The following is a 24,529-nucleotide window of genomic DNA, read 5'->3' as shown; positions in this document are numbered from 1 at the left end:
ACCTGAGGTTCTAGTTATTTGAGAGGGGGGGCCGGGGGCGTTCCTTTCTCTTAATATAGTGAGTGTCCTAGACAGTCTTTTTGGAACATTCAAACTGCCACAAAAACATTCTTGAGAATGACGTATGAGCTGTGCTCTATAGTGACTGTGGTTCTGGTTCCCTGTCCTAGTCTAATACCGCTGGCTTCACCTGCCAGTATGGCCACACATACTAATTTAAATACAAGTGAAGGACAGTAAGGTGAAGACCCTCTAGCTAGTACCATCTTCGTCTCAGGACTGTCTCCATGGACAGACCTTTCCCTGACCGCTCCAGCACCCCCACATTCCCAGCAACACATCTCTGGGCAGCAGAGGTCTCCCAGAGGTCTGTCTCTACCTTTCTTCTGCATCAAGGCAAGAGAACTAAGCATCTGGGAAAATTAAGTCACTCACAGGTCTGTTCCTATCGCATTCCCAAAAGTTGTGTCTAGACAAAGCTCTAGGAATAAATGAAATGCATCCAGGCCAGCTCCACCAATACCTTGGATCCACCCAAGGCACAAACCGGGATTCTCTCAAAACTGGATTAGAATTCACCAAGGGAAAACGCCTCTCGGTCTTCCGGCAATTAGTGGGCTTCAAGTGTGCCCTCTGACACACCAGGGTGGACCTGTTGCACCCGGATCCTGTGCCATCAATATTGCACTGTTCCTCATGAGGACAAAGTCACACACCTGAAGACGTAGGCTACCTGATTTAAGGCCCAAGGAAGCACTGTTTAACTACAGCTACAACATAGGCCTGGGAATCAAATCCTGAAATCAACTGCAGCTTCTGGCTCTAGACCTCAGGCTTGCCCACCATCCTTTGCAATGGGCTGTGCTCAGGCTGACATTCTAGGGTCCAGAGCTCAGACTGAATTCAGCCCACCTGCTCTCAGTCAAAGGTGAAAATAAACACGAACAGTCCTGACAGCCCAGAGAACTGAAGGGAGGAGGACCGAGAGCTTCATCGCAGGCCTTTAAAGATCTGGCAGTGCTGGAAAGAACCCGGGCGTGCGTTTGTTGTGCACATGCTGTTGAGAAGAAGTCTGACATTCTTTGAAGAAAACCGTGATTAAACCAGGACTCTGAACAGGATTAAAAACCCATCCTCTGACAAAAGCTTTACTGACAACTTTCCATACAGTTAGTCAAAAAGGAAAAAAAATATTACAGAACACAGCAGACAGTATCTTACACTAGAAATCAACATGACAGGAGTCCCTCCTCAGTGCCGTTAAAAAAAAAAAATAAAACGAGCCCCCAAAACCGAGTTTTTTGGTGATGAACGGGACTTTGGCCTCCACCGAGTGAATCAAAACAACCCAGCGGAGGATTCGAACCAGGAGGGGAGTGGGTGAGGGTGAGGTGAGGTGAGGTGAGGTGAGGGGTGTCCGGTTTTAAAGCGATGCTTCTGTGACACAGACGTGGGCTGGAGCAGACAGGTGTGGCCTAGGCAGTGTCTCTTACTATGACTATCACCATGTGTTCTTCTTCTAGCTTGCCCAAGGTCCTCAGAGCCGACTGGAGGTACTGCTGAGAGAAGTCGCAGGGCGGGAAGGCGTAGAGCATGCCGGTGCAGTCCCTGCCCTTGGACCCGCCCACCGGCAGGCTGATGACCCCCGCGGCCTGCTTCTGCTTCAAGTAGGAGACCAGGTTCCTGAGAAGCCGCCTCTGCAGGCCCGGCTCCACGCCGGGGACGCCCTCGCCGCCGGGCCCCGCGGGGGCAGCCTGGGTGGCCAGGAGCACCGCGTAGCCGTTGGGGCTGCCCTGCTTGATGCGCCGGGTGACCTCGTCGAGCTTGGGCTGGTCCAGTCGCAGGCGCTGGGCGATCTTGAGCTGGGTCAGCTTGCTCCCCGAGGCGTGGTCCTTGAGGAGGCCGCCGATGACCCCGTGGTCGCCCTCGAGGACGTGCATGGCCGTGGGGAAGCAGCTGTTCTTGAGCACCAGCAGCCCGTGCCAGCCCAGCTGCAGCGTCTGGGCGTAGTCGGAGAGGCTCTGCAGCCTCTTGGCCTCGTGCTTGGGCTCCTCGGGGGGCGGCTTGGGGTCGGCGTCGGCGGCCCGGTGGTTGCGCTCGCTCTCGCGCGCCTTCTTCCCGCCGTGGGAGGCGGCCGCGGGGTCGGGCGGCTCGTGGTGGTGGTGGTGGTGGCCGCGCTCGTCGGGCCCGTGCCGGCTGTTGCTCAGGGCGTTGCTGCCCGCGTCCTTGGTCCCGTCGGCCGCGTGGCTGTCCTTGCGGCCGCGCTCGGGCGTGCGCTCGGGGACCCGGTCCCGCTCGGCCTGCTGCCCGCCCGCCTTGGTCCTGCTCCGCTCCTCGTAGGGGGAGTGGGCGGCGCGGGCGCGGTCGCCCGAGAGGCTCCTCCGCTTGCGCCGCTCCTCCCAGGGCTTGGGCAGGCCGCGGTCCGCGTCGGCCCAGCGCTCCCCGCTGCGGCTGCGCGCCGAGCGGCCGTAGCCCTCCAGGCTGTTGCGGCGGTCGGCCCCGGCGCCCTTGGCGGGCCCGGCCCAGTCGCCGTCCAGGAAGGCGCCGCGCTCGCGCTCGCGCTCGCGCTCCGAGTAGAGCAGGTGCGGCGGGGTGCGGTCGCGCACGCGCAGGTCGGCGGCGTCGGCGTGCGGGTGGCGGTGGCGCGCGTAGCCGTCGGCGAGCAGCTCGTAGTGCGCGTGGGCGGGCGGCGCATGCGCGGGCGGGTAGGCCGGCGCGTAGCGCGCCTCCTCGGCCTTGGCGAAGTCCACGCGCAGGCGGCGCTCGGGGCCGCCGAGCGGGAAGCCGCGCATCTTGGCGCAGGCGGCCTGCGCGGCGTCCAGGCTCTCGTACTGGATGTAGGCGAAGCTGTCGCCCTTGACGTGGTCGATGGAGCGGATGCTGCCGAAGCGGTCGAACTCGCGCGCCAGCGCGGCCAGCGACGTGCCGGGGCCCAGGCCGCCCACCCAGAGGCGCGTGCTGGGGTTGGCCTTGCCGTAGCCGATCTTGATGGGGTGGCGGCCGATGATGCGGCCCGACATGGCCACCTTGGCGCGGTGCGCCATGTCCAGGTTCTGGAACTTGAGGAAGGCGTAGGCGCCGCCCTGGCCGCGCGCCGGCCGCTTGATGACCACCTCCTCGATGCTGCCGTACTTGTCGAAGGCGCGCCGCAGCTCGGCCTCGGACACGCCGTGGTCCAGGTTGCCGATGAAGAGGTTGCGCGTGGCGCGCTGGTCGTCCTCGGGCATCAGGTGGTCGTCGTCGGCGCCGGCGGCGGAGGAGGCCGCGGCCGAGGCGGAGGAGGAGGCGGCGGCGGCCGCGGCGTAGCCGTAGGCGCGGCCGCGCTCGTCGTAGAGGCCGTAGTAGTCGAGCGCGCGCTCGCGGGACGACAGCGACAGCGACAGGCCGGCGGCGGCCACGGCGGCGTCCAGGGCGAAGGCGTGCGCGTGGGCGTGCGAGTGCGCGTGGCGGCTGCGGGCCGCGGGCGACAGGGAGCGCTGCTTGTAGGCGTAGCCGCCGCCGCCTCCGTGCGCGGGCAGGTAGCCGAGGGCGTCGGCGGGCGCGGGCGAGGCGGGCGGCGCGGCGGAGGCGGAGGCGGAGGCGCAGGTGCCGCCGCTCCTCCGGCCGCCGCCGCCGCCGCCGCGCAGGTAGACGGGCTCCACCTTGAGCGGCCGGTCGTGCAGCAGCAGCTGGCGGGCCAGGGCGTGCTGGCGCGCGTCGCGGGCGTCCTGCGGGCGGCGGAAGTTGACGTAGGCCACGCGGCCCAGCTCGGGCGTGTGCGACAGGCGCAGGCTGATGTCGCCGAAGCGCTGGAACTGCTGGAAGAGCCGCTCCTCCAGGTGCTCGGCCGGCAGCGCGGGGCTCAGGCTGCTCACCAGCAGCGTCTTGTACTCGGCCGCGCCGGCGCCCGACGACGACGACGACGACAGCGGGCACTCGGCGCCGGGCGGCGGCGGCGGCGGCGGCGGCAGCGGGGACGACCCGGAGCCCGCCCCGGACCCCGCCCCCGCCGGCTCGCCCGAGCCCTTGCCGCCGCGCCCGCCCGACGAGCCCGACGAGCGCCCGCCGCCGCCGCCGCCTCCGCCCGCGCGGTGGTTGGCGTCGCCCGCGCCGCGCCCGTCCCGGTGCCCGCCGCCGCCGCCGCCGCTGCTGCTACTGCGGGGCTTGTCGCGGGCGCGGCTCGTCGCGGGCGGCGGGTGCGGGTGCTTGCCGCCGCCGCCGCCCGAGGCCTTGTGCGCCGCCCGCCGGCCGCCCGCCTCCGCCGCCTCGCGCTCGCGCTCCCGGGGCCGCTTGGCCGCCGCCGCCGACGACGAGCCGCGCCCGGCCGGGCTGCAGTCGCGCTCGCTCTGCCTCTTCATGCTGGCGGCGCGGCGCGGCGGCGGCGGCGGGCGGCCCCTCACAGCGGCGACGGCGGCGGCGCCTGAGGAGGCGGAGGCGGCGGCGGCGGCAGCGCCCCCGGCGCCGCCATCTTGGACAAAAGGCGACTCGGCGGCGGCGGCGCCCGGGCCTGGCGTTATCAGGCCGCGCCGGCCGCACGTGACCCGGGGCGTGGCGGCGCGGTGGCGTCATCCGCACGCGCCGCCCCTCGGCCGCCCGGCCCGGCCCGGCCCGGAAGTCCCGGCGCGCCTCGGGAGGCCGCGAGCGAACGAGCGAGCTCTGGCGCCCCCGGGTGGCGGAGGCCGGAGCCTGCCTCTCTGAAGGGAATCCAGTCAGTCAGTCAGTCAGGGAGAGGAAGCAGGAGCTCGTGTGGAGAGGAGGCTTCCCTCCACTCAGTTTGATCCCTGCCTGGTCTTCCTCCTAGAAGAAAAGGGCCAATGCCACTCCCCCACCATGGCACCTCCAGACTGGGGCCTGAAGAACCAAAGCGTGCTGCTGCTACGTCGACCTGCGCCCATTGGAGGGTGCCACCCGCAGGCACGGTGACCCCGAACCAACCTGCAGCTGAAGGAGTGGAGAGAAGGTTCCTTGGGGACCACCCTCCACCATGGCTGAGCGAGAGAGGGCCATGGATGAGTCACAGGCCACAAGGCCTAACTTACCAATAGAAGCAGCCTGCCAGGCTCACTCTAGCCGGCCAGTGCCCTCCTAAGCACCATCAGGGCAGGAGTCCCTTCTGAGGTCGGGTGACAGGGTGACCATGCCCAGATACGTATGGACATGCATGGGGAACCATTACTTCTACCAGGGAGTTGCCTGAACCGTTACGCACCTTCAGCCACTTCTTCCCTCTTCCCACAACAAGAGAGCCTGGACCTGTACAGGGTGGCTCTTTAATGCTGCATTTAAGTCAGCTTCTAGACATATTAAGTCTTTCATAGACAACGCTAGAGGCTCACTCCCAGAGTAGCTGGTGTTCTTTGTTCCCGTGTGCAGTACAGCCTGGAGAACACAGGAATGCGGAACTAGGGTGGTCAACTCAAGACAGTCCCATCCCAGAAGACTTCTGGCTTCAGCACTGGATTTTTCCCAGCACCTGTCAGTGGTTCAGGACACTGTTTGTCAGATCTAATAAGCCAGCCTAACTCTCAAACAAGGAGGTTTCTGGCTTGAGAAACAGCTCAATCATCTTACTTCTTGGTCCTACAGAGGCATACAATGTGGGCCTGCCACCAGGCAATAAATAGAAAGCTCACCACTGGATCTAAGAATGCCCCTTACAGACACTAATTAGGAGTTGCACCAACTATCTGAAGTGAGGTTTCATCAATCCACTGGAAAGCTAGGCTCCTTAGTCCTTCTCTTCAGGTGGCACCAATAGGTCAAGAAGCCTCCACATAGAGCCACAGCTTACGCTGTCAACTGAATTCCCCAAGAATCTCACAGGTAACAGCTAAAAAAATCAGACTCTGGGCACCTTGGGGACAAAATCCGTGGATCGTCATCTGCCATAAATCTTGAACAAAGGCAAAAGGCAATATTTTACTGCCCCTTTGCAAAAACTGGAAGAGTATCAGAAGTTTGGGTGGGACTGACACTAGATTAACATCAGTTGAGCAAACAGATGGCTAGTACGTCTGTAGCAAAACCAAGGGTATCTTTAGAAATGTGAGAATACTAACCATTATCATGTGACATCACAGAAAACCACACGAGTTATTCCCTCTGTCCCCTTTCATGCCGTAAACCCCTCCCACCTGGAGTTCACCGAAGGTGGGGATCAACCCCCTTCTTCTCCTTGGGTCACCCTCAGTCCCACATAGCCTATTATGCTTAACCCCTCTGTCCTACTTATTATTTCCAGCATTGGATGTTGAGGTTCAAAAAGGAATGTACCTGATAGCTCTTTGAAATAGGAAGCACAAACTGGTGGGATCTTCATTACAAGTAAAGCCCTACTTCAGCATTTTAATTCTCCAAGGACAGCTAGAAATTTTCTTCCTTTAATAAAAAAATCCCAGACACACTGAAGTCCTAGACCAGCAACAGAAGAGTGAACACCTCCATGGGGGCACTGTAGAGCCAACATCATCAAGAAGCTCCAGGCTTCCCACCTGACATAGTCAGGAGCCTGCCTAAAAATAAATTACAAAAGGCTGCTTTTGGGAAAGATACAGACGAATTGTTTCCCACCCTCAGGTGCAGCAGGGATCAGGCAGATTACAAATCAGTCCGTGAACTGGCTGCCTTGGGGGCGTATTTAGGCATCAGTTCGTTGATCTTCCGAATGTAGTCGGACTTTTCGGCACAACCTTTACAGGACTCCCCCCAGTCGTCCAAGATCTTCTTTAGCTCTTTAACTCGGAGCTTCTTCAGGTCCACCGTGCTCAGGTCAATTTGCTTGTCTAGAGGAGAGAGCAGGGAGAGTAGCCAGCTGGAGGGAGTGGTCACAGGTTTCCAACATTCCCAAGGTAGATCCTCCCTGCATAGTCAAACCATTCCTTAAAACAGGCACCTCTGGGTGGTAGAGGAGAGACAGACAGTTCCAGACACATGCAGGCACATGAATCCAACTGACTGGGGATCCCAATATCAGGAAGGCTGCCCTCCTCCTAACAGTATATCTCAGGAATGCAGGTTTCCAGGGATGGAGAAGGAGACTCACTCAGTCTGTTACATCAGCAGTGTAGGCTCCCACTCCCCCTATTGCATCTTTAAAAAAACTTTTTCTTTTTTTTTTTTTTTTTTTTGCTTTTTGGGCCACAGCCAGAGGTGCTCAGAGCTTACTTACTCCAGGGGGACCATATGGGATGCCAGGGATCTGAGCCCAGGTCAGCCTACATGCAAGGCAAATGCCCTACCTGCTGTTTTATCACTCCAGCAAAATCCCTGAGTGCATCTTAAAGTCACCATTGCCAGTGCCAGAAAAACTAGATCTTTTAGTTCCAATTTCCAAACACAACCTCTCATCAAATCCCTGAACTGGGAGCTTATACACACACAACACTTGTGATCACAGTGATTTTGGAGCCACTGCACCTGTTTTAGTATTACCTTCTGAAGATTGATCATCCTTGGTACAAGTGAGCAAAAGTCCTAAGACCTCAAGTCACAAGGTACTCCGGCCCCGCCCAATATTTCTTAAGTTCTGGCCACTCACCATACTTTAGCTCACAGATCTGGCTATCCTGCATAGTCAAACCATTCCTTAAAACAGACTGCCCTCCTAACAGTGTATCTCAGGAATGCAGATTTACAGGGATGAAGACGGAAACTACTACTGTTTGTATCGTACAGAAGAGCCCAACGATTTTTAGGCCTAACTATGAAAACTTATACTGCTGTCTTTTCTGCCAGAAACCTATTCTGCATGAAATGCTATGGTCCCCCAAGACCACTGAACAACTTTTTTTTTGTTTTTGTTTTTTTTTTTTGGGTCACACCCAGCAGTGCTCAGGGGTTACTCCTGGCTCTATGCTCAGAAATCGCTCCTGGCAGGCACGGGGGACCATATGGGACACCGGGATTTGAACCATGGACCTTCTGCATGAAAGGCAAACGCCTTACCTCCATGCTATCTCTCCGGCCCCCACTGAACAACTTTTAGGAAGAGTGCTCGCCCTTTCAAATTTGCAGCCAAAAAAAAAAAAAAAAAAAAAAAAAGCCTTCTAACCCAAGCACACCACATCCCATCTGTTAACAAACAAGTCCTCCCAAATTCAGATAAAACCTTTATTATCTTACTCAGCCCTGTGACCCAACCCCCTGGACAGCATTTCTATTATATCAGCTGTCCCCTGGACTAATCCCATCCAACGAGGCCCATTGGCTTCATTTGCAACACTCCCCCCATCCCATCCACACACACCCTTAGCTGCAGACCATGTTCAATATGTCACTTGATAAATCACTCACAATGGGTCAGGCTGACTGACTGCCCGCCTCTCCCATCAAAAAAGAAATCTTCAGGTTTGAGTCACACCCAGCAGTGCTCAGGGGTTACTTCTGGCTCTATGCACGGGGGACCATATGGGATGCCAGGATTCGAACCTCCAACCCTCTGCATGAAAGGCAAACGCCTTATCTCCATGCTATCTCTCTAGCCCCACACAACATTTCTTAAGTTCTGGCCACTCACCATACTTTAGCTCACAGATCTGGCTATCCTTCTTTTTGAGCTTCTCACATATTTTCTCCACAGGGATGTGGTGTGAAAGGGGCTTAGACACCTCATTGATGATCTTCGTGGCAGCATCATCTGTGGCCCCAATATAGTAGCACTGCAGCAAGAAAGGAAAATGGCCTTTAAGAGGTCCCATTCAAGAGGCTTTTCCCAAAATATATTGACATCTCAAACCATCAGCTCTCTTTGCAGGGGCTCATTTCTGCTCTGCTTGTATAGACAATTATGGGTTCAGTCATTTAAACCCTCGGCCCAGAAACAATAACAAAAGGTATCCTATCCAGAGTTTTATCTTTTTCTTTTACATCACACTTGGCAGTGCTCAGATCAGTTGGTGCTGGGAATCAAACACTGAGAACTACTGCACTTAAAGGTTGAGCTTTTACCCCTTTGATCCAATATTTTTTTTTGGTCCTTGGGTCACACCCAGCGGTGCTCAGGGGTTACTCCTGGCTGTCGGCTCAGAAATAGCTCCTGGCAGGCACGTGGGACCATATGGGACACCGGGATTCGAACCAACCGCCTTTGGTCCTGGATCGGCTGCTCGCAAGGCAAACGCCACTGCTGTGCTATCTCTCCGGGCCCAAACCCTCATTTTATTAACTTTTGGGCCACACTTGGGGGTGCCTGAGGGCTACTCTACTCCTGGTGGTGCTTTATGCTGGGTTTGTGCACCCTGTCTACAGAGCCGCTGCTTCAGCCTGTTGAGATCTCTCTCAATCACCTAAGTTTGAACCTTTAAACAGGTACAAGTCTAAGACTGCCAGGAAGATTAAAGTTCCAGAAGCCATTGCTTCATTAAGATACTTGTCCTTCATTTGGCTCTGATCTTCTCTTCCTCACAGATACCAAACACAGACATTTCTGGCTGCTGTGAACTCGTACTTGAGGTGGTGGTTCTCTGTTTGGGATGTTTTTCCCCAGTACAACGGGGATGGGCTGCTGTCTAAATCAGCACTCAATCCTTTTTCTTCATGCCAACGCATTTTTGCCTGACACGTAGCCTTCATCTCCGTTCCCGGCACACAACAGGTGTTGAATCCATCCCAACACAGCAGAAAAAAGACCATCCCAATGCCGGACACCTGAAAGGAGGCGGCCCCGCGCCGCGCCGTGCCCGGACCAGCAGGCCGGCCAAAGACTTTCTTGACTCACCAGCCGATTCTCTTTGCTTCTGGCGTCTCGGCAGAACTGGATCAGCTCTTTTTCGATGGAGGCTGGTGAGAACGTGACATCCCGGTCCTTGAGGTCCTGGTAGAACCGGCCGAGATAAGAAATGCAAACTGGGGGGGGGGGGGGAGAAAATGAGAAGAAGGGGAAGGAGATGCTCAGCCAATCGAGCCGTCCGTCCGTCCCTCCCCAGGCACTCATCCCAGCAGCACTTTGAAGGGCCGCGAGGAAGAGGGGCGCCCCTCCATCGCGCACTTTCCCCGGGCCCACAAAACTCCAAGTCCCTTTGTACAGCCGACATTCAGCGACAACCGACAACCACCACACAATCTGCCAGGGACCCGCGGCAGCGCCCGGCCCGGCCAGTCGGGGACGAGACCAACTTGCGTCCTTGAGGGGCTCGCGTGACCTCGAAAGCGACCAGCGAGGAGGAGGCCGCGAGGAGCCGGAGCCCCGCGATCGATCGCCGGCCGGGCCCGGGGTGTGGTTCGCAGGGCGGGCGCGGTGCCCGGGGCCGGGCCCTTGCCAAGGCAGGACAGGCCGGGAGGAGAAGGAAGGAAGGAAGGGAGGAAGGCAAGGCAGGAGCCGCCGCTCCGCTCCGCTCCGCCGCGTCCGCGTCCGCGTCCGTTGGCGCGGGCCTGCTGAAGCGTCTCCCGGGCCGGCCCGCCCGCCTCTACCCGCCCAGCCCGAGCGCCAACCACCCCGACGCCCGGGTCGGGGAGCCAACGTCTCCGTCGGCGCCGCACCTTCGCAGTCCCCCGGCCGCAGCGCCCGTCCGCCCGGCAGCGCGCTCAGGACCAGCGCCACCGCCAGCCCCTGCGTGGCCCACATCCTCCGCCTCGGCCGCCGCCGCCCGACTGCCTGCCTGCCTGCCTGCCTGCCGCCCGCCTCCTCCTCCTCCTGCCGGCCGGGCCGCGAGCCTCCGGAGCCCGGCAGCGCGCCGGAGCCTCCGATTGGCGGGAGGCCCTAAGGCCCGCCCGCTCGCCCCGCGCCCATTGGTCCGCGCCGCGCGGAGCCCAGACGGGCGGCTCCACGCTGCCCTTTCCCATTGGCCGGCCTCGCGGCCCGCCCACGGCCCTCGCCAGTTGGCGGCCGCTGATTGGGCCGCGACCACAGGCCGGAAGCGGCGCGGGCGCCATCTTGGGTGAGGGCAGAGGCGGCTGCGGGGGCCGGGCCTGGCCGAGAGAGACGCCTCCCCCTCGGGGCCGCTCTTGGGGAGCCCCTGCGGCTCAGAAGGGGGCCTGGGGCTGGTGGGTGCGTGGGGGTGGGCGAATTAAGAGGGTCGGCATCCGGAATTCATCTTTAATTCACATCACAGCAGTCAAGGGGCGGCAAGGGCAAGGGCAAGGAAGACCCAGGGGCAGGTCTGTACATCTAAAATTCACACGTGTGGGACGGTTTAGAACATGCGACCACAGTATATTTGAGATATATACAGTCAGAGGCCTCTTGGGACACCGGTACAAACTTTTCCCCTCTCAGTTTTGCTTTCTAGTACAGGTAAGTTCACGTTTTGAAAATCTCCTCTTTTGAAAAACATAAATATACACCCTCCCCCCAAAATGGTTAGAGGTTTTCTTATTTTAAATAAGCACAGAATGCCGGAGGTTAAAAACACATTTATAGGGCTGAAGAACCAATTGAACGTCACGCTCTATACATTTTTTGCTCAAATTCCTGTACAAATACACAGCATTCAATTAGGTATTTACAAAGAAGTTGGAGAGAATGAAAAATCATTATTTCACAATCTTCAGAGGATTCTCATCTCTGGCCTCCTCCTGCCCCGACTCGGATCGGCTGGTTCTCCTTTCCACCCAGTTAGGGAAAAATGAAGGGGAAACAGCTATCACCTGGCTTGGATAAAACATGGCCAGATAAATTCACAGTCCCCCTCCTCGCCCTCCGTGCCACCATGTGAAGAAGGTAGACGTTTTTGTATGACGACCGCCTTGTCCAGGAATGGAGATCCAAAAAGTGCCCCAAGATATAAACAGTCCCTCCTATGTAACAGATAAAAGCCAACCCTGACCTCCCAACACCTGCGAACACCCGAAGGTCCGAGCCTAGTAATGTGGCTCTTTGCTTTCCCTGATAGTTCACTCACTGGAATTCCTATTAACAAGCTGTCTTGGCATCTGTTTATGAGACACAAATATCCTAGTAAGAGCCTTCTGTTTGGGAAGACGGTTTGCGGGGAAGGGCTGGGCGATTGGCTGGCCATGCGGGTGAAGGCAGGCCAGAGAAGAGGAACTAAAGGAGAACACCCTACTCAACAAGAAGGCAGCCTTGTGACCTTCGAACTCATGAACTCAAGAAAACGGAAAGAAAAAAAAAGCCTTAGATTTTCTTTTAAAGTAACTTAGAAGCACCCTGGTATAATGTAATACTATTGCCACTTCTGTCCCTTACCTCCCCCACCCCAATATCAACCAAGAGGAGAATCAGTGCCCTGACCTAAGTTTCCTAGAAAGGAACCACTACGCTTTACCTAACCGGAGGCTGGAGAGGACCCTCCTGCCTGCCTGAACCCTGAGTGGCAGTTCCCGCGGGCCTGCCCTGGAGCCAGCTCTGCTTTCAGTCGCTCCTTTGGGAGAGGGCGATTCAATCTGCGTGGCGCTCGGCTTCCCAAAGGTGGCGCTCTCTCCCTCGTTTTACCCAGGAGCGAGCCGAACCTGACCGCATCCTCGGGGCTTGGAAGCCTGGCTGGGCAGCCAACCCCACTGCTGGGAGGTAGTGCTGAAAATCCCTGAATCAGGAGCTGGATGACAGGCCACTTCCCATTTGGCTCAGGAGTTCTCGTCCCTGCCAGACCCCAGCCTCACTACCGTGTCTATGCTTCCTTCAACACATCCTCCTAGGCACTAAGGAGGAGGGCAGCCGGGATTGTCCTGACTCCACCTCCCCCTTAGGCCTCAGATGGTAGAAGGCAACTTCTACGGACCTAATGGCTCCTGCAGGGCATGAGGTGAATCCAAAGCGTTGAAGGAAGAAAGTGGTTAGAAATAAAAGTGACAGAGAGAAGTCTAAGGGAGAGTAGGAGGCAGGGCTGGCCTGTGGAAGCCTGTGTGCCCTGGGCGAGCGCTTCTACCAGGCCACTAGCCTGCACTGGCAGGCTGACCCACCCAGCCCTTCGCACATTCCCGCATGAATGGACGAGCGAACAGGTGGGCAAACATTTGTGCAAAACGGCTCGGCTCGTAGTCCCCTTGTCCACCTGTGACATGTAGTCCACGTGGTTCTTGCAATCCCTGAATAACAACCTTGAGCTCTTCTGTTCACGTAACAAAGGAAGAGGTCCTAGTGCAATTCCCATTCTTGTTTGCATCTTTTCCCTGGAGGGAGGACCTGGGCTGCTCTGGCCTGGCCCCGCAAAGCTGCAAAGCGATCTGTCTGTGCAATATCTCCAGGTAGCTCCAGGTCATCTGGAACTACGGGAGGAAGAAAGCATCTACTGCACAAAGGAAAGAAATACTCAGAAGTGAAATGTAGAAAAGGAAATAAAAAGAGAAGCTACAAGCCTTCATGCTGCTGTAGCCTCTACATGGCAACACGAGTTCACGGCAGTAGAACATAGACTGGGATGGTTCTCTCCTGAGTGCCAGGCCTCTCTGGTTCCCTGGTGAGGGGACAGGAGTGAGACTCGCTTTTCAGATCTGGAGTGCCTAGGGAGGCTGTCTACTGAGAGTGGTGCCCCGCTGGCCTCCCGGTCCCTCACTGCTCCCCTCGGCCGTGCTCCCAGGCCATGCGGGCCTGCTCTTCCTTGATACTGCCATGAGGCAGGGAGGCCTTGCGGTGCAGACCCCGTGGCCTATCAGCCTCTTCACGCAGCAGCACACCCTCATCATGCTCCAGGGCTGGCAGGCGGGGGTGATAGGGCTTGGGTGGCAGCGCAGGTGGGTCCATGGGGTCCTGAGGGATGACGCACCCTGGGGCAGAGTGGCTTCGGCATGGCTGGGTCTTGATGGAATCCAGGACGGCGGACTCGGAGAGGCTGTAGTGGACAGGGAGGTAGGGTGGCTCGAGGTCCTCCTCAGCGTTCCAGGCCTGGCTTGGCATGGAGTCCATGGTGTCAGTGCGAGGTGGGGCCTCTGAGGAGTGTCCAAAATTACTCTCACTCAAGGAAGACACACCGCTGCTGGCACTGCCGGACAGTGTAGAGTTACTGCCATCCAGGCCTGACTGAGGGCTGGTGGGGGAAGCTGGGATAGGGTGAAGAGGAGACTGTAAAAGAAAGGGTGGTCATGTTAGCCTCCCTCTCTCAGTAAGGTTAACTGGCCCACCACGTGAAGAGAAGACTTGCTTGTTAGTGAACTTAAAAAAAAAAAAGAAGGGCCCGGAGAGATAGCACAGCGGCATTTGCCTTGCAAACAGCCGATCCAGGACCAAAGGTGGTTGGTTCAAATCCCGGTGTCCCATATGGTCCCCCGTGCCTGCCAGGAGCTATTTCTGAGCAGACAGCCAGGAGTAACCCCTGAGCACTGCCGGGTGTGGCCCAAAAACCAAAAAAAAAAAAGAAAAAAAAGAAAACAAACAGCTCATTAACAGCGAGTTTCTTATTTCTTCAGCAACCCAGCCACCAACACCCCCTTTCCTCAGAAAGCCAATAGAACCCCAGAGTCACCAGCATTTTTCGGTAACCACCCGCTTGTCTGCTGAGCATGTGTGCCCCTTGGAGGCCAGATTTCAGGCTAGTGGCTGTAGCTTTCGGAAATGGATAGATGGACTGTGCAAACAATCAGGCCATATGGGGACAGAAAGATTACTAGTGGGCATGGGCCAGGTAAGCACATTCTGTTGCTATATCTGTGATAGTCTTTTCCAGTTTGCCAAAAAATGGAATCAAGGGGTTTTTCATGATGTTTTAGCTACAACTTTAAAGGTGCTCAAGTGCTCTATGATCAAGCATGGGGATTTACCTCGTTAACTGTAGTGTGTTGAGATCTTATGATTTTGGTAGGGAGTACCCTCACTTCTGATCTAGTGCCCATTTTTTCCCTGGATACTCTGTGTTACTTGTCTCCAGGCCCTTTTAATCTCCATTTCCCCATATTTATTACAGGACACATTTTGGTCACTGCAGTTGTGAGTGTGACTCTTGCCAATTTTTGTCAGGTCAGGCTCTTGGGATAGAGGGAAAAGCTTGGGTTCTTTATGGAGACATTGGGGGCGATTCTAGAGCAGACGAGGTGATTCACCTCACAGCTCAGTGCTTCGGTACATTACCTTACGTAGGGTCCGGGCAGGGAGGGCCGGGGGGTTGTCACCCAGGGGATGGTGGAAGGCATCAAAGTGTAGGGAGTAATGACCTGCAAAGGGAACAGAACCAAAGTCTCATCCGGGGCCTTTCTTGGGCTGCATGCCAACACATCTTGCCAAGCCAGCTGAGAAGCAGGAATCCTGAGGACCCCTCAGCTTTCAAAGCACTGAAAAGCCCCATTTCCCTGAAGTTTTGGAAAACGTTGGCTGTTGGAGTAGAGGATACTGGCTCCACATAGCAGGTAAACAAGATGCACATAATCTGAACCCTGGAAAAAGCAGGCTGCAGGTAGTGGTAACATTCCAGTCTTCTCCTGGGCCAGAATAGTGACTACGGAGCTCAGCCCAGTTCATTTTATTGTCTTCAGCCTCCCTGGCTGGGAAGGCCTTACTGAACGTATCTACTGGACTTAGAAATCTCACTGGCTCCATTGCCAGGAACAGTTTAGCCTCAGCTGAGTCAGCCTGGAGAAAAGCTCATTAGATTAAAGGGATGTGCCCCTTGCCCCTGATCAGTGTGTGAGGTCAGGGATTGAGGGACCTGCAAGGGTTCTTACCACGGGGAAGTTTTGGGAAAGTTTCTGGGTCTGGGGTCTGGGTATGCTCCGTGTGGGCTGACAAGAAAGGTTGGGCTTCTGGGGCTCTGCTTTTAGGGGCTTCTGGCACCTCTGAAGAGAGGAGACAGCATGAAGGGGGTTACTTCTTTTTTGTTTTTGGGCCACACCCAGTGACGCTCAAGGGTTACTCCTGGCTATGCGCTCAGAAATCGCTCCTGGCTTGGGGGGACCATACGGGACGCCAGGAGATCGAACCAGGTTCGTCTTAGGCTAGCGCAGGCAAGGCAGACACCTTACGGCTTGCGCCACCGCTCCGGCCCCAGGGGATTACTCTTAAGCCACCTCTGGGAGAAACACATTTTACAGCTCATGACTTCTCCAGGTATGTATTGTGTACCCAACAATGTGGGAGTAATATAATATGCCTGTAAATAAAATGGTGGCTAGAGAGAAGGGTGGCTTAAGTGGCTGAAGCCACTGATGAGTATGCCAGCAGAATGAGTTGATAACTGAGATGGAGTGAAGATGAGATAAGATGAGGGTCAGTGCAGCAAGGAGGGACATCTGCAGTCTCCAGGATTTGCCAGGAGGAAAAGAGAACAGAAACAGAGATGGAGAAGCGAAGAATGGAACAAGCTGATAGAACAATAAAGACAGATCAGGGACAGAGTTTATTTAAATAAAGTATGCTTCATGAATTTGTATCTCATCCCCGTGCATGAGGCCACACTAATCTCTGTAGTGCTCTTATTTCTGAATATGTGCTGCTGAAACAAGCACACAGCTTCTGATCAGAATCAGAGTTGTTCTACGGACACAGCCTAGTGGGAAAATCAAGGAGCAGTGACCATCTCTTTCTAGAGCTAGTGCATGGCTAGGAAATGGACAAGAGGTGTCCCTCAAATTCGCCCCAAGCTTTGCTTACTGGCTGGGGGTATGAGGTGTGCCAGGGTTTTTATATGCAAGTGTTTGTATTTAATGGGTCCACTGAGTGAAAGGGTATAAAGACCACATATGGCTACGTCTTAGCTGGACCAGCTGCTTTCTGACGAAGATCTACAGTCACTGTTTCCAGGTACCCAGACAGGCCTAGATTCTGGAACCCACATGTCATGGAGGCAGTGGAGAGTGGGTTTAGACTCAGAAACAGAGTGTACACCTATGCGAATGAAGGAGTCCCATGCCAGAATCTGGGTCCTCAGTCACAGCCAGAGTGAGTGACTATGAGCTTCCCTCTGGTCCCTTGGGTGCATGGGTACTATCTTGTAGGAGTAATGGGATGCATGGATCCCATTAGTCAAAAGTCAAGTCTTTCTGAGAAATACTCCCTAGGCAAGTACAATCTCCCTTTTAGATTGTAAGCAGCAAAAAATGAGTTAACTGTTCAAGGACCTGGTCATAGCTTTGTTTTAGGTCTGATATAGCAAAAGCAAGCCTGAGGAAGCTGGGTTGGTCCAGGTATGGTGTAGGGAATGTGTAGAGTCTTATTAGATCTGAGAGGCTTCTTGGAAGGAAAGGAGCTGAAGTCTAGTCTTCAAGAAAGATAGTGAAGAGAGGATGGACTGTCCCATGGTGATCCAGAGATAAGGTTGTAATGCTGTTTTCTTTCGCCTCATTTACAAGGAACTTGTATGTGCTTGTAGCAGAGCACAGGGTAGGATCCCACTATCTAACCGGCCTCAATTCTCAAGAGGGTTGCTTAGTCTTGTGGGATGGTTGATGGTTGGCAGCAGAGGAAGGTATGGAAGTGATTAGGGAGGCAAGCTAAACTGTCACATGAAGGAAGGGAAGACTTCTGAACCCGAAGAACTTTCATGCACTCCACCAGGCAAACTACCTTAGCACCTAAGCCATCACTTCAAATAGGTTTATTTTCACCCAACTCTTCCCAAGATGCAGCACGAGCTTCCAAATATTCGGCACTGAAGCTCTTTCTCCCTCAAAAGAAAAGTTATGTCTCCATAAAAAGCCAGCAAATCACGGGGTTTCCCTGTGAATTTTGCAGGGGGAAAGTTTGGCTTTTGCAGCTTGGAGATGGGAATAAGTTTCTGATAGTCCAAGATATTGTATACATATGTAGGCCCTGAAAAAATTGTGAGGCTGCAAGAGTCCACTCACAAGGTCCTAAGGAACATGTTAGGCAGTAAAGGGGAAAGGAAGCAGGCAGAGAAACAATGGTTTATAAAAGGGTGTCTGCTTTCTGAAAGAGTCATCAAATTCTCCTATAGTCTGGGATGGTGAGTAATGAGGCTGGTGGACTTTTGCTACATAAAGGCTAGAGGGAATAGAAGATAGGATGATTCCTCCTGAAGAAGGCAATCCCCACTATATCACAGTAATCTTTCTGTGTTTTAACAATGGTTTGTGTCCTGTGATCCCTAGTGCATAGTCCATAGAGTTAAGGGTACAAGCCTGCTATACTATCTCTTTGGTCCCTAAGCATTCCCTTAATGCTGAAATTTGAGGAGGGAGAGGGTTTGCAATGGGGTCAGGTTATCCGTGGCAGGTAAGCCTAGCAAAGTCTCTATATAGACATTGCTCTGTGTCTCCACGTCAGGGTTTCAGGTCAGGTCAAATAGGTCCAACCTTGGTTCTTCCATCAGCTTTCAGGAGCATAATGGGGTAAAACTCAATGACTACCTAGCTTCTGTTTGATGGCCTTTCAGTGGACATAGTCCTGCCAGCAGCTACTGGCTAGAGTGTCTCCACGAGGAGAATTTTCCAGAGTTCACTGAGCTTTTCTTGGAGAGGGTCATCTCTATAAAATTCACCTCTCTTTTACCTTTATCTGTGTATCCCACTCTCACGCCCACCCCATTCTTCTTGGGGTTGCTTGGCCATAGGCTATTCTGATATTCAGGAAAGATTCTCTGGGAGAGACAAAAGGATCTTCAAGGCCTCCTGAGTCCTGGAGCTAACAGAACAAAGCCAAGAAGAAGGGTTGCCTATAACATCCAGAATTTTTATAAAGGTGGTCCCAGGAAAAATAGTAAGGTGAAATTTCTATGAAAGTGGGTCTTGGGAAGGAAGAGATACTCATAAGCTAATAGTACCCAAACTTTAGCATTAAGCCATACTTGGATAAAACATTGAGCTCAGGAATTCATCTGGACTCTGAATAGTCATTAGGCCTAGATGTTGAAGTGGGACTAAGTCTTGGTCAATGGTGCTCAGAGACAGAATTTAAATTCTCATCTGGGGACACTGGTGGTGGGAAATGTGCCTTGGTGAAGGGATAGGCGTTGGACATTGTATACGTGAAATTTAACATGAACAACTTTTTAAATGTATCTCACATTTATCTTAGAAATGTGACTCAAATTAAACAAAAAAATATTAAAGATTTACCTCTCAGGATAGGGACATATAGAGGAGGCCACATGAAATGGGAAATGATACCTTTTTCAGCCACAGACAGATTAGGATCACTGCAGGGTTTGCAAGCTCCAACCACTTGCTGGAACAGGGCCCGCTGGAAATTTGGCAGCTGAGGGAAGGAAGAAAGTCAAACAGGGGAGAACAAGCAGTTATAATCTGAGGGTTAGTATTATGAGTTACAGGAGCCAGAACATTCCAAGATAAGGTGGGGGAGGGGGGATCAGAGCAATGTTAGATCTTTGTGATGTGCTGGGAATTCCAGCTGGTGTTTGGGTCATGAGTGCTGCTCTGTGTGATGTTTCAGGCACTAGTTTCAGGCTATGGCTGGGCTCCAGGCTATCTTTTGCATGGCCAAAGGCATCAGAGATCACCTACTGTATGCTTCCTACTATGGAGGGCCATTCCCATAAGGTATTTAGAGCTCCCTTTCACTGAAGAGCAATGGGGATAACTTCCTAGAGAGAACCCCACAATCCCATGTTAGCACTAGGGTCAGAGAAAAAGGCCGTCTGGAGCTTTTCTCTGCCTCTTAGGTCAAGGGAGATGGTGCTGAAAAATTCCTGGCACTCTGGGACTAGTAGTAGCTGCATAGGCGTTATGGAAAAAACACAGATTGGACAGGGCAAAGAATCCATGCAGCTCTTGTGCAAGATCCTAGGTATTTTGAATATATATTTGGAAAGAAAATGCTGTGGAGAAGTACCAAGAAGTTGTGCTGTGGGTAGATAGTTAAGAGGCAGAGTTTACTTCAATGAGAATGTTCTTAACACACAGGGAGGAAGGTTTTCCTAACCTCTGTCTTCTTGGGACAAAAAAAAAACCAATTGTGGGCCCGGAGAGATAGCACAACAGTGTTTGCCTTGCAAGCAGCTGATCCAGGACTGGTTGGTTCCAATCCCGGTGTCCCATATGGTCCCCTGTGCCTGCTATTTCTGAGCAGACAGCCAGGAGTAACCCCTGAGCACCACCAGGTGTGGCCCAAAAAACAAACAAACAAACAAACAAACAAAAACAATTGCAACTGCTACACTCTTTAGGAATAAGAAGTGAAGGAAGCAGCAAAAAGAATGGACAGCCCTACCACAATGGTGGTTCTAATCCTACTGTCGCTGTACCAGAGCTTAACTCTGTCCATATTTCTGGTCCCCAGACTCATTTTGGTCCCTATCCAGGAGCCCAGCAACCTTCTCAGGATCTAACGGCAGAATAAGGAGAGCATAGAGGACAATAGAGGAAGCTTAGCAGGTTCAATGAGGGGAGCCCAGGCCAACACACAGCAGCAGGATAGCCAGCAGGTGAGCTCTACTACCTGTCCATTCTCCAGGATGGCTGCTGGGTACATGGCACTGCTAGGGCGGTCCCGGTGTGTGGGCAACAGCAACATCATTTCTCGGGTGTGGCGATACTTATCTGGCAGAGAGGGAGAGCCTGTAACCAAGTGAGAACAATCACGCACAGATGACAAGCCACAGATGAAGGGCCCCGTGGGCAAGCATCTCTAGGACCAAGGAACCAGGTAGGTATCCCTTTGGAGTTGGGGTGAGAATGAGCTCAGCAAGCAGAGAAGAAATGAAGCAGAGCCTGGTGAATTAGATGGTGGTGGCAGCTGCACTTAGCATCCAAGGTCAGACAGACACACTGCAGACTGCAGCAATGTAGACCCATTAGTAGGCCCACCCTTACCATCCTCAGAGTCAGAATGCAAGGACAGGTGAGAACTGGAGCTGAGTCCTTGGGACACTCTGCACTCAGCACTCTTGGAAAATGAGTCTGTCTTGGACGCTGGGGTTCTTTCAGGCATGGGTCTAGGCCAGCTTGCAATGGAGCCGTCACACAGAAACAGAGACACTCACAGAACATAGCACGGTTCTTATCTCACACACTGTCCTCACACTTACCATCTCCAGATATCATTGACCCTTTTCGCAGCTGGCCCCTAACTACGCTTTTCCTTTCTCCCAGATTTCCAGTGCCTGGCTTCTGCTTTCCTGGATTTCACTCTACAGCTCTACAGTCAGACTATCTGGGGCCAGGACTCTGTACCTAGGAGGTTCACCAGGATTTCTTAATCTGAGAACCAGTGAATTAAGGGACGATGTAGTTTGTCTTGGAGCTGTAAGGCTCTCAATGTGGCTTGTCAGTTGTCTTGGCTCATATTCCTAAAGCCTCTGTGGTGATTTTCTCTTGCTGGAGGGGCTTTTATGGAAGTTAGACAAACATGGCCCAGTCTCTATCTATAATGACAGGTCTAGAAACCTGCCAGTTGGTGATCTTAAATCGAAGCTTCCAGGAATACAGAATAAGTTGCAGTGTTCCTAGGGAACGGATACCCTTAAAGGCTCATCAAACATGTATCACTCATTGTTCCAGATAATAGCATCTCCATGGGAAACTAACGGGATCTAATGGATCCTTTCTGGTGGTAGGTCGCCTAGACTCCTCTGCCCTCTACTTGCATACTGGCAGCCTCGAGCTGGCTCAAGTGAACCCCTGTCTGTCATGTTCTTTTAGTGAAGCTAGAGGGTTGAGACCAGCTCATGGGCTCCACCAGGAAACTAAGTCAGCAACTCTAGAGGACTCTGTGTGCTGAAGACCAAGGATCTTGAGGCATTCCTTTGATTATGCAGTAGACATACATACACTGCCATGACACATCTGAAAAGGATCTTCAACCCAGTGGTCCTAAGAATTCTTGAGAATTTTCTCTAGTACTTGTTCATTTTAGTCCAAGAAGATAAGCTTTAAAAACTTAAAAGTTATGAAATAAAAATCAGCAATGAAATCCTCAGTAATGCAATTTATGTAACTTCTTCTACAGCTGATCTGAGTGATGCTGTTTGTAAAAGTTCAGGGATGACTTTTAAGACCATGTCTTCATAATATCTTTTATTGTTAAAGGAAAATATACCTTTTATTTTTTGGGGGGAAAAAGACTGAATTGCTATAATGAAAAAAACTGGCTTACGTGTTTTCTTCTAAAATTTATGCTCTGCTGGTGGTGCTTTTGTGGTGTTTGTAAGACCTCTGCTCTGTCCTGGGTGATACTATCAGGCCTCTGTGACTAGGGATCTCAGTATCTGCACAGATCCTGCGGTGGGAGTTATGATGAAGTCAGTCTTTGTGGTTCTAGAAGTTCTGTTCCATCATTGTCATTTTAATTCATCTTCTGTGGTTGGTGATCTTGGTCTTTGCACTGAAGCTAGGATGGCACCTAGGACAGTGTCTTTCTTTGTGCTTCCAGAAGCCCCATTCCATTACAATGGTCTCTGCCAGACCTTTGAATCTGGGGATCATGTTCATTGTGCAGATCGTAGTTCAAACCCTAGGTTAGGGCTTTTTTATTGGTCCCAAGCTGTATACAGTCTGGTCATGGTTCTAGCAGCAGTCATCTGTAACTCGAAATCTTGGCTTTTGGGCCTTCCAAAGGGTGACAAGTCTTCTGATTTTGTCTTGTCGTTAGCTAGAAAGGTTGGATAACCTTCACTTAGGTCAAGTTGTTCCCATTTTCTTCGTTGTCAGGATGTCATATTAGAGCTGGCATTTGTTGGTGGCCTCGCAGTATTGCGGCTGACCCGGGTGGGATTTGTTTCCTGTAGCAGTTGTGAAGGACTGTGCCGTTCCTGTGTCTGGGATCCAGGGTTCAAGGCTGGATTGATGGTATCTAAACACCTGAGGTCTAAGTTAATTCCACATGACATATTTTCAAGGTAGGAGATATCCCTCTATTGTAAACAACTTACAAACACCACAAAAGCACCACCAGGAGAGTAAGTGATCCTGAACAGAGTCTATAGTTGATCCCATGACAATACACTCCAAGGGCGGAGAAACCCCATATCTCTTAGGCCAAGTGAATTCCTTTTCGAATGACCCCAATATTTACTGTGCCTGGGCAGGAGGGAAAAAAAAGCACAAATCATTATTTTTTTATATATATATATTATTTTATTTTCATTTATTATTATTATTTTTATTTACCCATCTATTTTTGGTCAATTTCTCTGTTTGGGTGTGATAATTGAAGTTGTCCCCAGTTATACTTATTCTTTCTCTTCCTTTCTGTTCTTCCTTTGTATGCTATGCCATGTTTCCTATATCAAGACCATGACATTTTTTTGTTTGTTTGTTTGCTTGTTTTGTGTTTATTTTTGTGGGTTTTTATTTTTTTGTTTTTTTTTTGTTTGTTTTGTTTTGTTTTGTTTTTGGTGCTTGTGCTTATTGTTGGAGCCCTCACGGGATATTTGACACTTCTTTTTGTACTGGTGGAATGTTTCACCTTTTTTCTCTCCTTCATTTCTCAAACCGATGTTGAAAACCTCTGGAAGAATTCCACTTATTTTCGGCGTATTAGACTTTTACCCCAGTTTATTACTTTTCTCTCCTTTAAACAAAACCACGTAACTTGAACTAGCTAGTCCTGCCCCCCCAATTAGAGGGGGAAACAAGGGAGACACCAGGACCAAAGAGGTGCAAGACTACTATGCAGTAGGCTAGATACAGAGGAGACCACACATCCTAGCTACCCTGGGGGTGAGGGAAGAGGATATGGGTGGTAGGACAAAAACGGAGGTGTAGGGAGGACAATTTGGTGATGGGAATTCCCCCTGATTTTATGTAAATATGTACCTAAAATATCATTGTCAACAATATGTAAGCCACTATGATCAAAAATAAATTAAAAAAAAATGTAAAAAAAAAAAAAAAAGAAAAAAAAATTTATGCTCTGGAGCTACCTTAGAAAATATGGTTGTATAAAAAAAAAGGGAAAAGTGCTGTTAATCCATTAACTTTTATAGTATGACAGAAGTAAGAAACTCAATGATCCTTTCCAATAAGATACTCAGTGTTAAAAAATAAAAGAGCCTCAGTGTTCCTGTGGCTGGAGAGATAGTACAGTAGGTAAGGCATCTGCCTTTCAATGCAGCTACCTAGATTCAATCTCTGGCACCTCATATGATCCCCAAGACTGCCAGGAGTGAAACACGAGTGCGGAGTCAGGAGTAACCCCTGAGCACTGCTAGGTGTGACATAAAAACAAAAATACCAGAAAAAAAAAAAACTTCAATGGTTCTAATGCCCTGCTGGTCACAACTCTGGACAATGGTACCTTCTACTCAGTATGTACAGGAAAGATACAACCCATATTACATCAACTCAGTTATACTACACTATTATCTGATAATAATTCTGTGTTATTATACAATTGAACAAGATATAATGCTGCCTTGCTCAGGCTGGCCATGGTCCCTTGACTTCACAGCTTGGTTCACAAGGTGAATCAACAATATTCAATATTATGATATATCTTGGCAAAGTAGGATGAAAGGACAACAACCAGAAGATCCAGGAATTTGCTGAGGATTTGTATCCATGTTATACAGGTCCCACTGATGACATAACAGAGGGCTGCTCTGTGCTACTTCCTAATTTATTTTTCTTTCTTTTTTTTTTTTTTTTTTTTGGTTTTTGGGCCACACCCGGTAACGCTCAGGGGTTACTCCTGGCTATGTGCTCAGAAGTTGCTCCTGGCTTGGGGGACCATATGGGACACCGGGGGATCGAACAGCGGTCCGTCAAAGCTAGCGCAGGCAAGGCAGGCACCTTACCTTTAGCGCCACCGCCCGGC

At 52.4% G+C, this 24,529-nt stretch overlaps 3 protein-coding genes across 13 annotated transcripts in view; all 3 read right to left on the bottom strand.

The window, feature by feature from the left end:
- Positions 1-1,469: 1,469 nt before the first annotated feature.
- On the bottom strand, positions 1,470-4,337 carry RBM15B (RNA binding motif protein 15B). Its single transcript, XM_049776684.1, has one exon. It carries the CDS (start codon positions 4,335-4,337, stop codon positions 1,476-1,478), a length of 2,862 nt encoding a protein of 953 aa, XP_049632641.1. The 3' UTR covers positions 1,470-1,475.
- A 1,985-nt stretch (positions 4,338-6,322) lies between these two features.
- Positions 6,323-10,585, bottom strand: MANF (mesencephalic astrocyte derived neurotrophic factor). Its single transcript, XM_049776706.1, has 4 exons — positions 10,456-10,585; positions 9,695-9,822; positions 8,495-8,636; positions 6,323-6,761 (listed from the first exon to the last, which is right to left on the bottom strand). The coding sequence occupies exons 1-4, from the start codon at positions 10,538-10,540 to the stop codon at positions 6,577-6,579; spliced, it is 540 nt and encodes a 179-aa protein (XP_049632663.1). The 5' UTR covers positions 10,541-10,585; the 3' UTR covers positions 6,323-6,576.
- Positions 10,586-11,310: 725 nt separating this feature from the next.
- Positions 11,311-24,529, bottom strand: part of DOCK3 (dedicator of cytokinesis 3) — a 391,971-nt gene continuing 378,752 nt past the window's right edge. For 6 of the 11 annotated variants that reach the window (XM_049776670.1, XM_049776676.1, XM_049776673.1 and 3 more), the window contains 4 exons: positions 20,213-20,331; positions 18,925-19,012; positions 14,936-15,018; positions 11,311-13,933 (listed from right to left, as the gene is read on the bottom strand). In XM_049776670.1, the coding sequence (XP_049632627.1) occupies positions 13,424-13,933; positions 14,936-15,018; positions 18,925-19,012; positions 20,213-20,331 (800 nt within the window). In that variant the 3' untranslated portion in view covers positions 11,311-13,423. The remainder of the gene's footprint in view (positions 13,934-14,935; positions 15,019-18,924; positions 19,013-20,212; positions 20,332-24,529) is intronic. The other 5 variants (XM_049776672.1, XM_049776678.1, XM_049776674.1 and 2 more) reach the window with 3 other exon arrangements.

Source organism: Suncus etruscus, chromosome 7, assembly GCF_024139225.1.
Source record: "Suncus etruscus isolate mSunEtr1 chromosome 7, mSunEtr1.pri.cur, whole genome shotgun sequence".
Classification (NCBI taxonomy): Eukaryota; Metazoa; Chordata; class Mammalia; order Eulipotyphla; family Soricidae; genus Suncus; species Suncus etruscus.
This window is presented reverse-complemented; position numbering and strand designations above follow the sequence as displayed.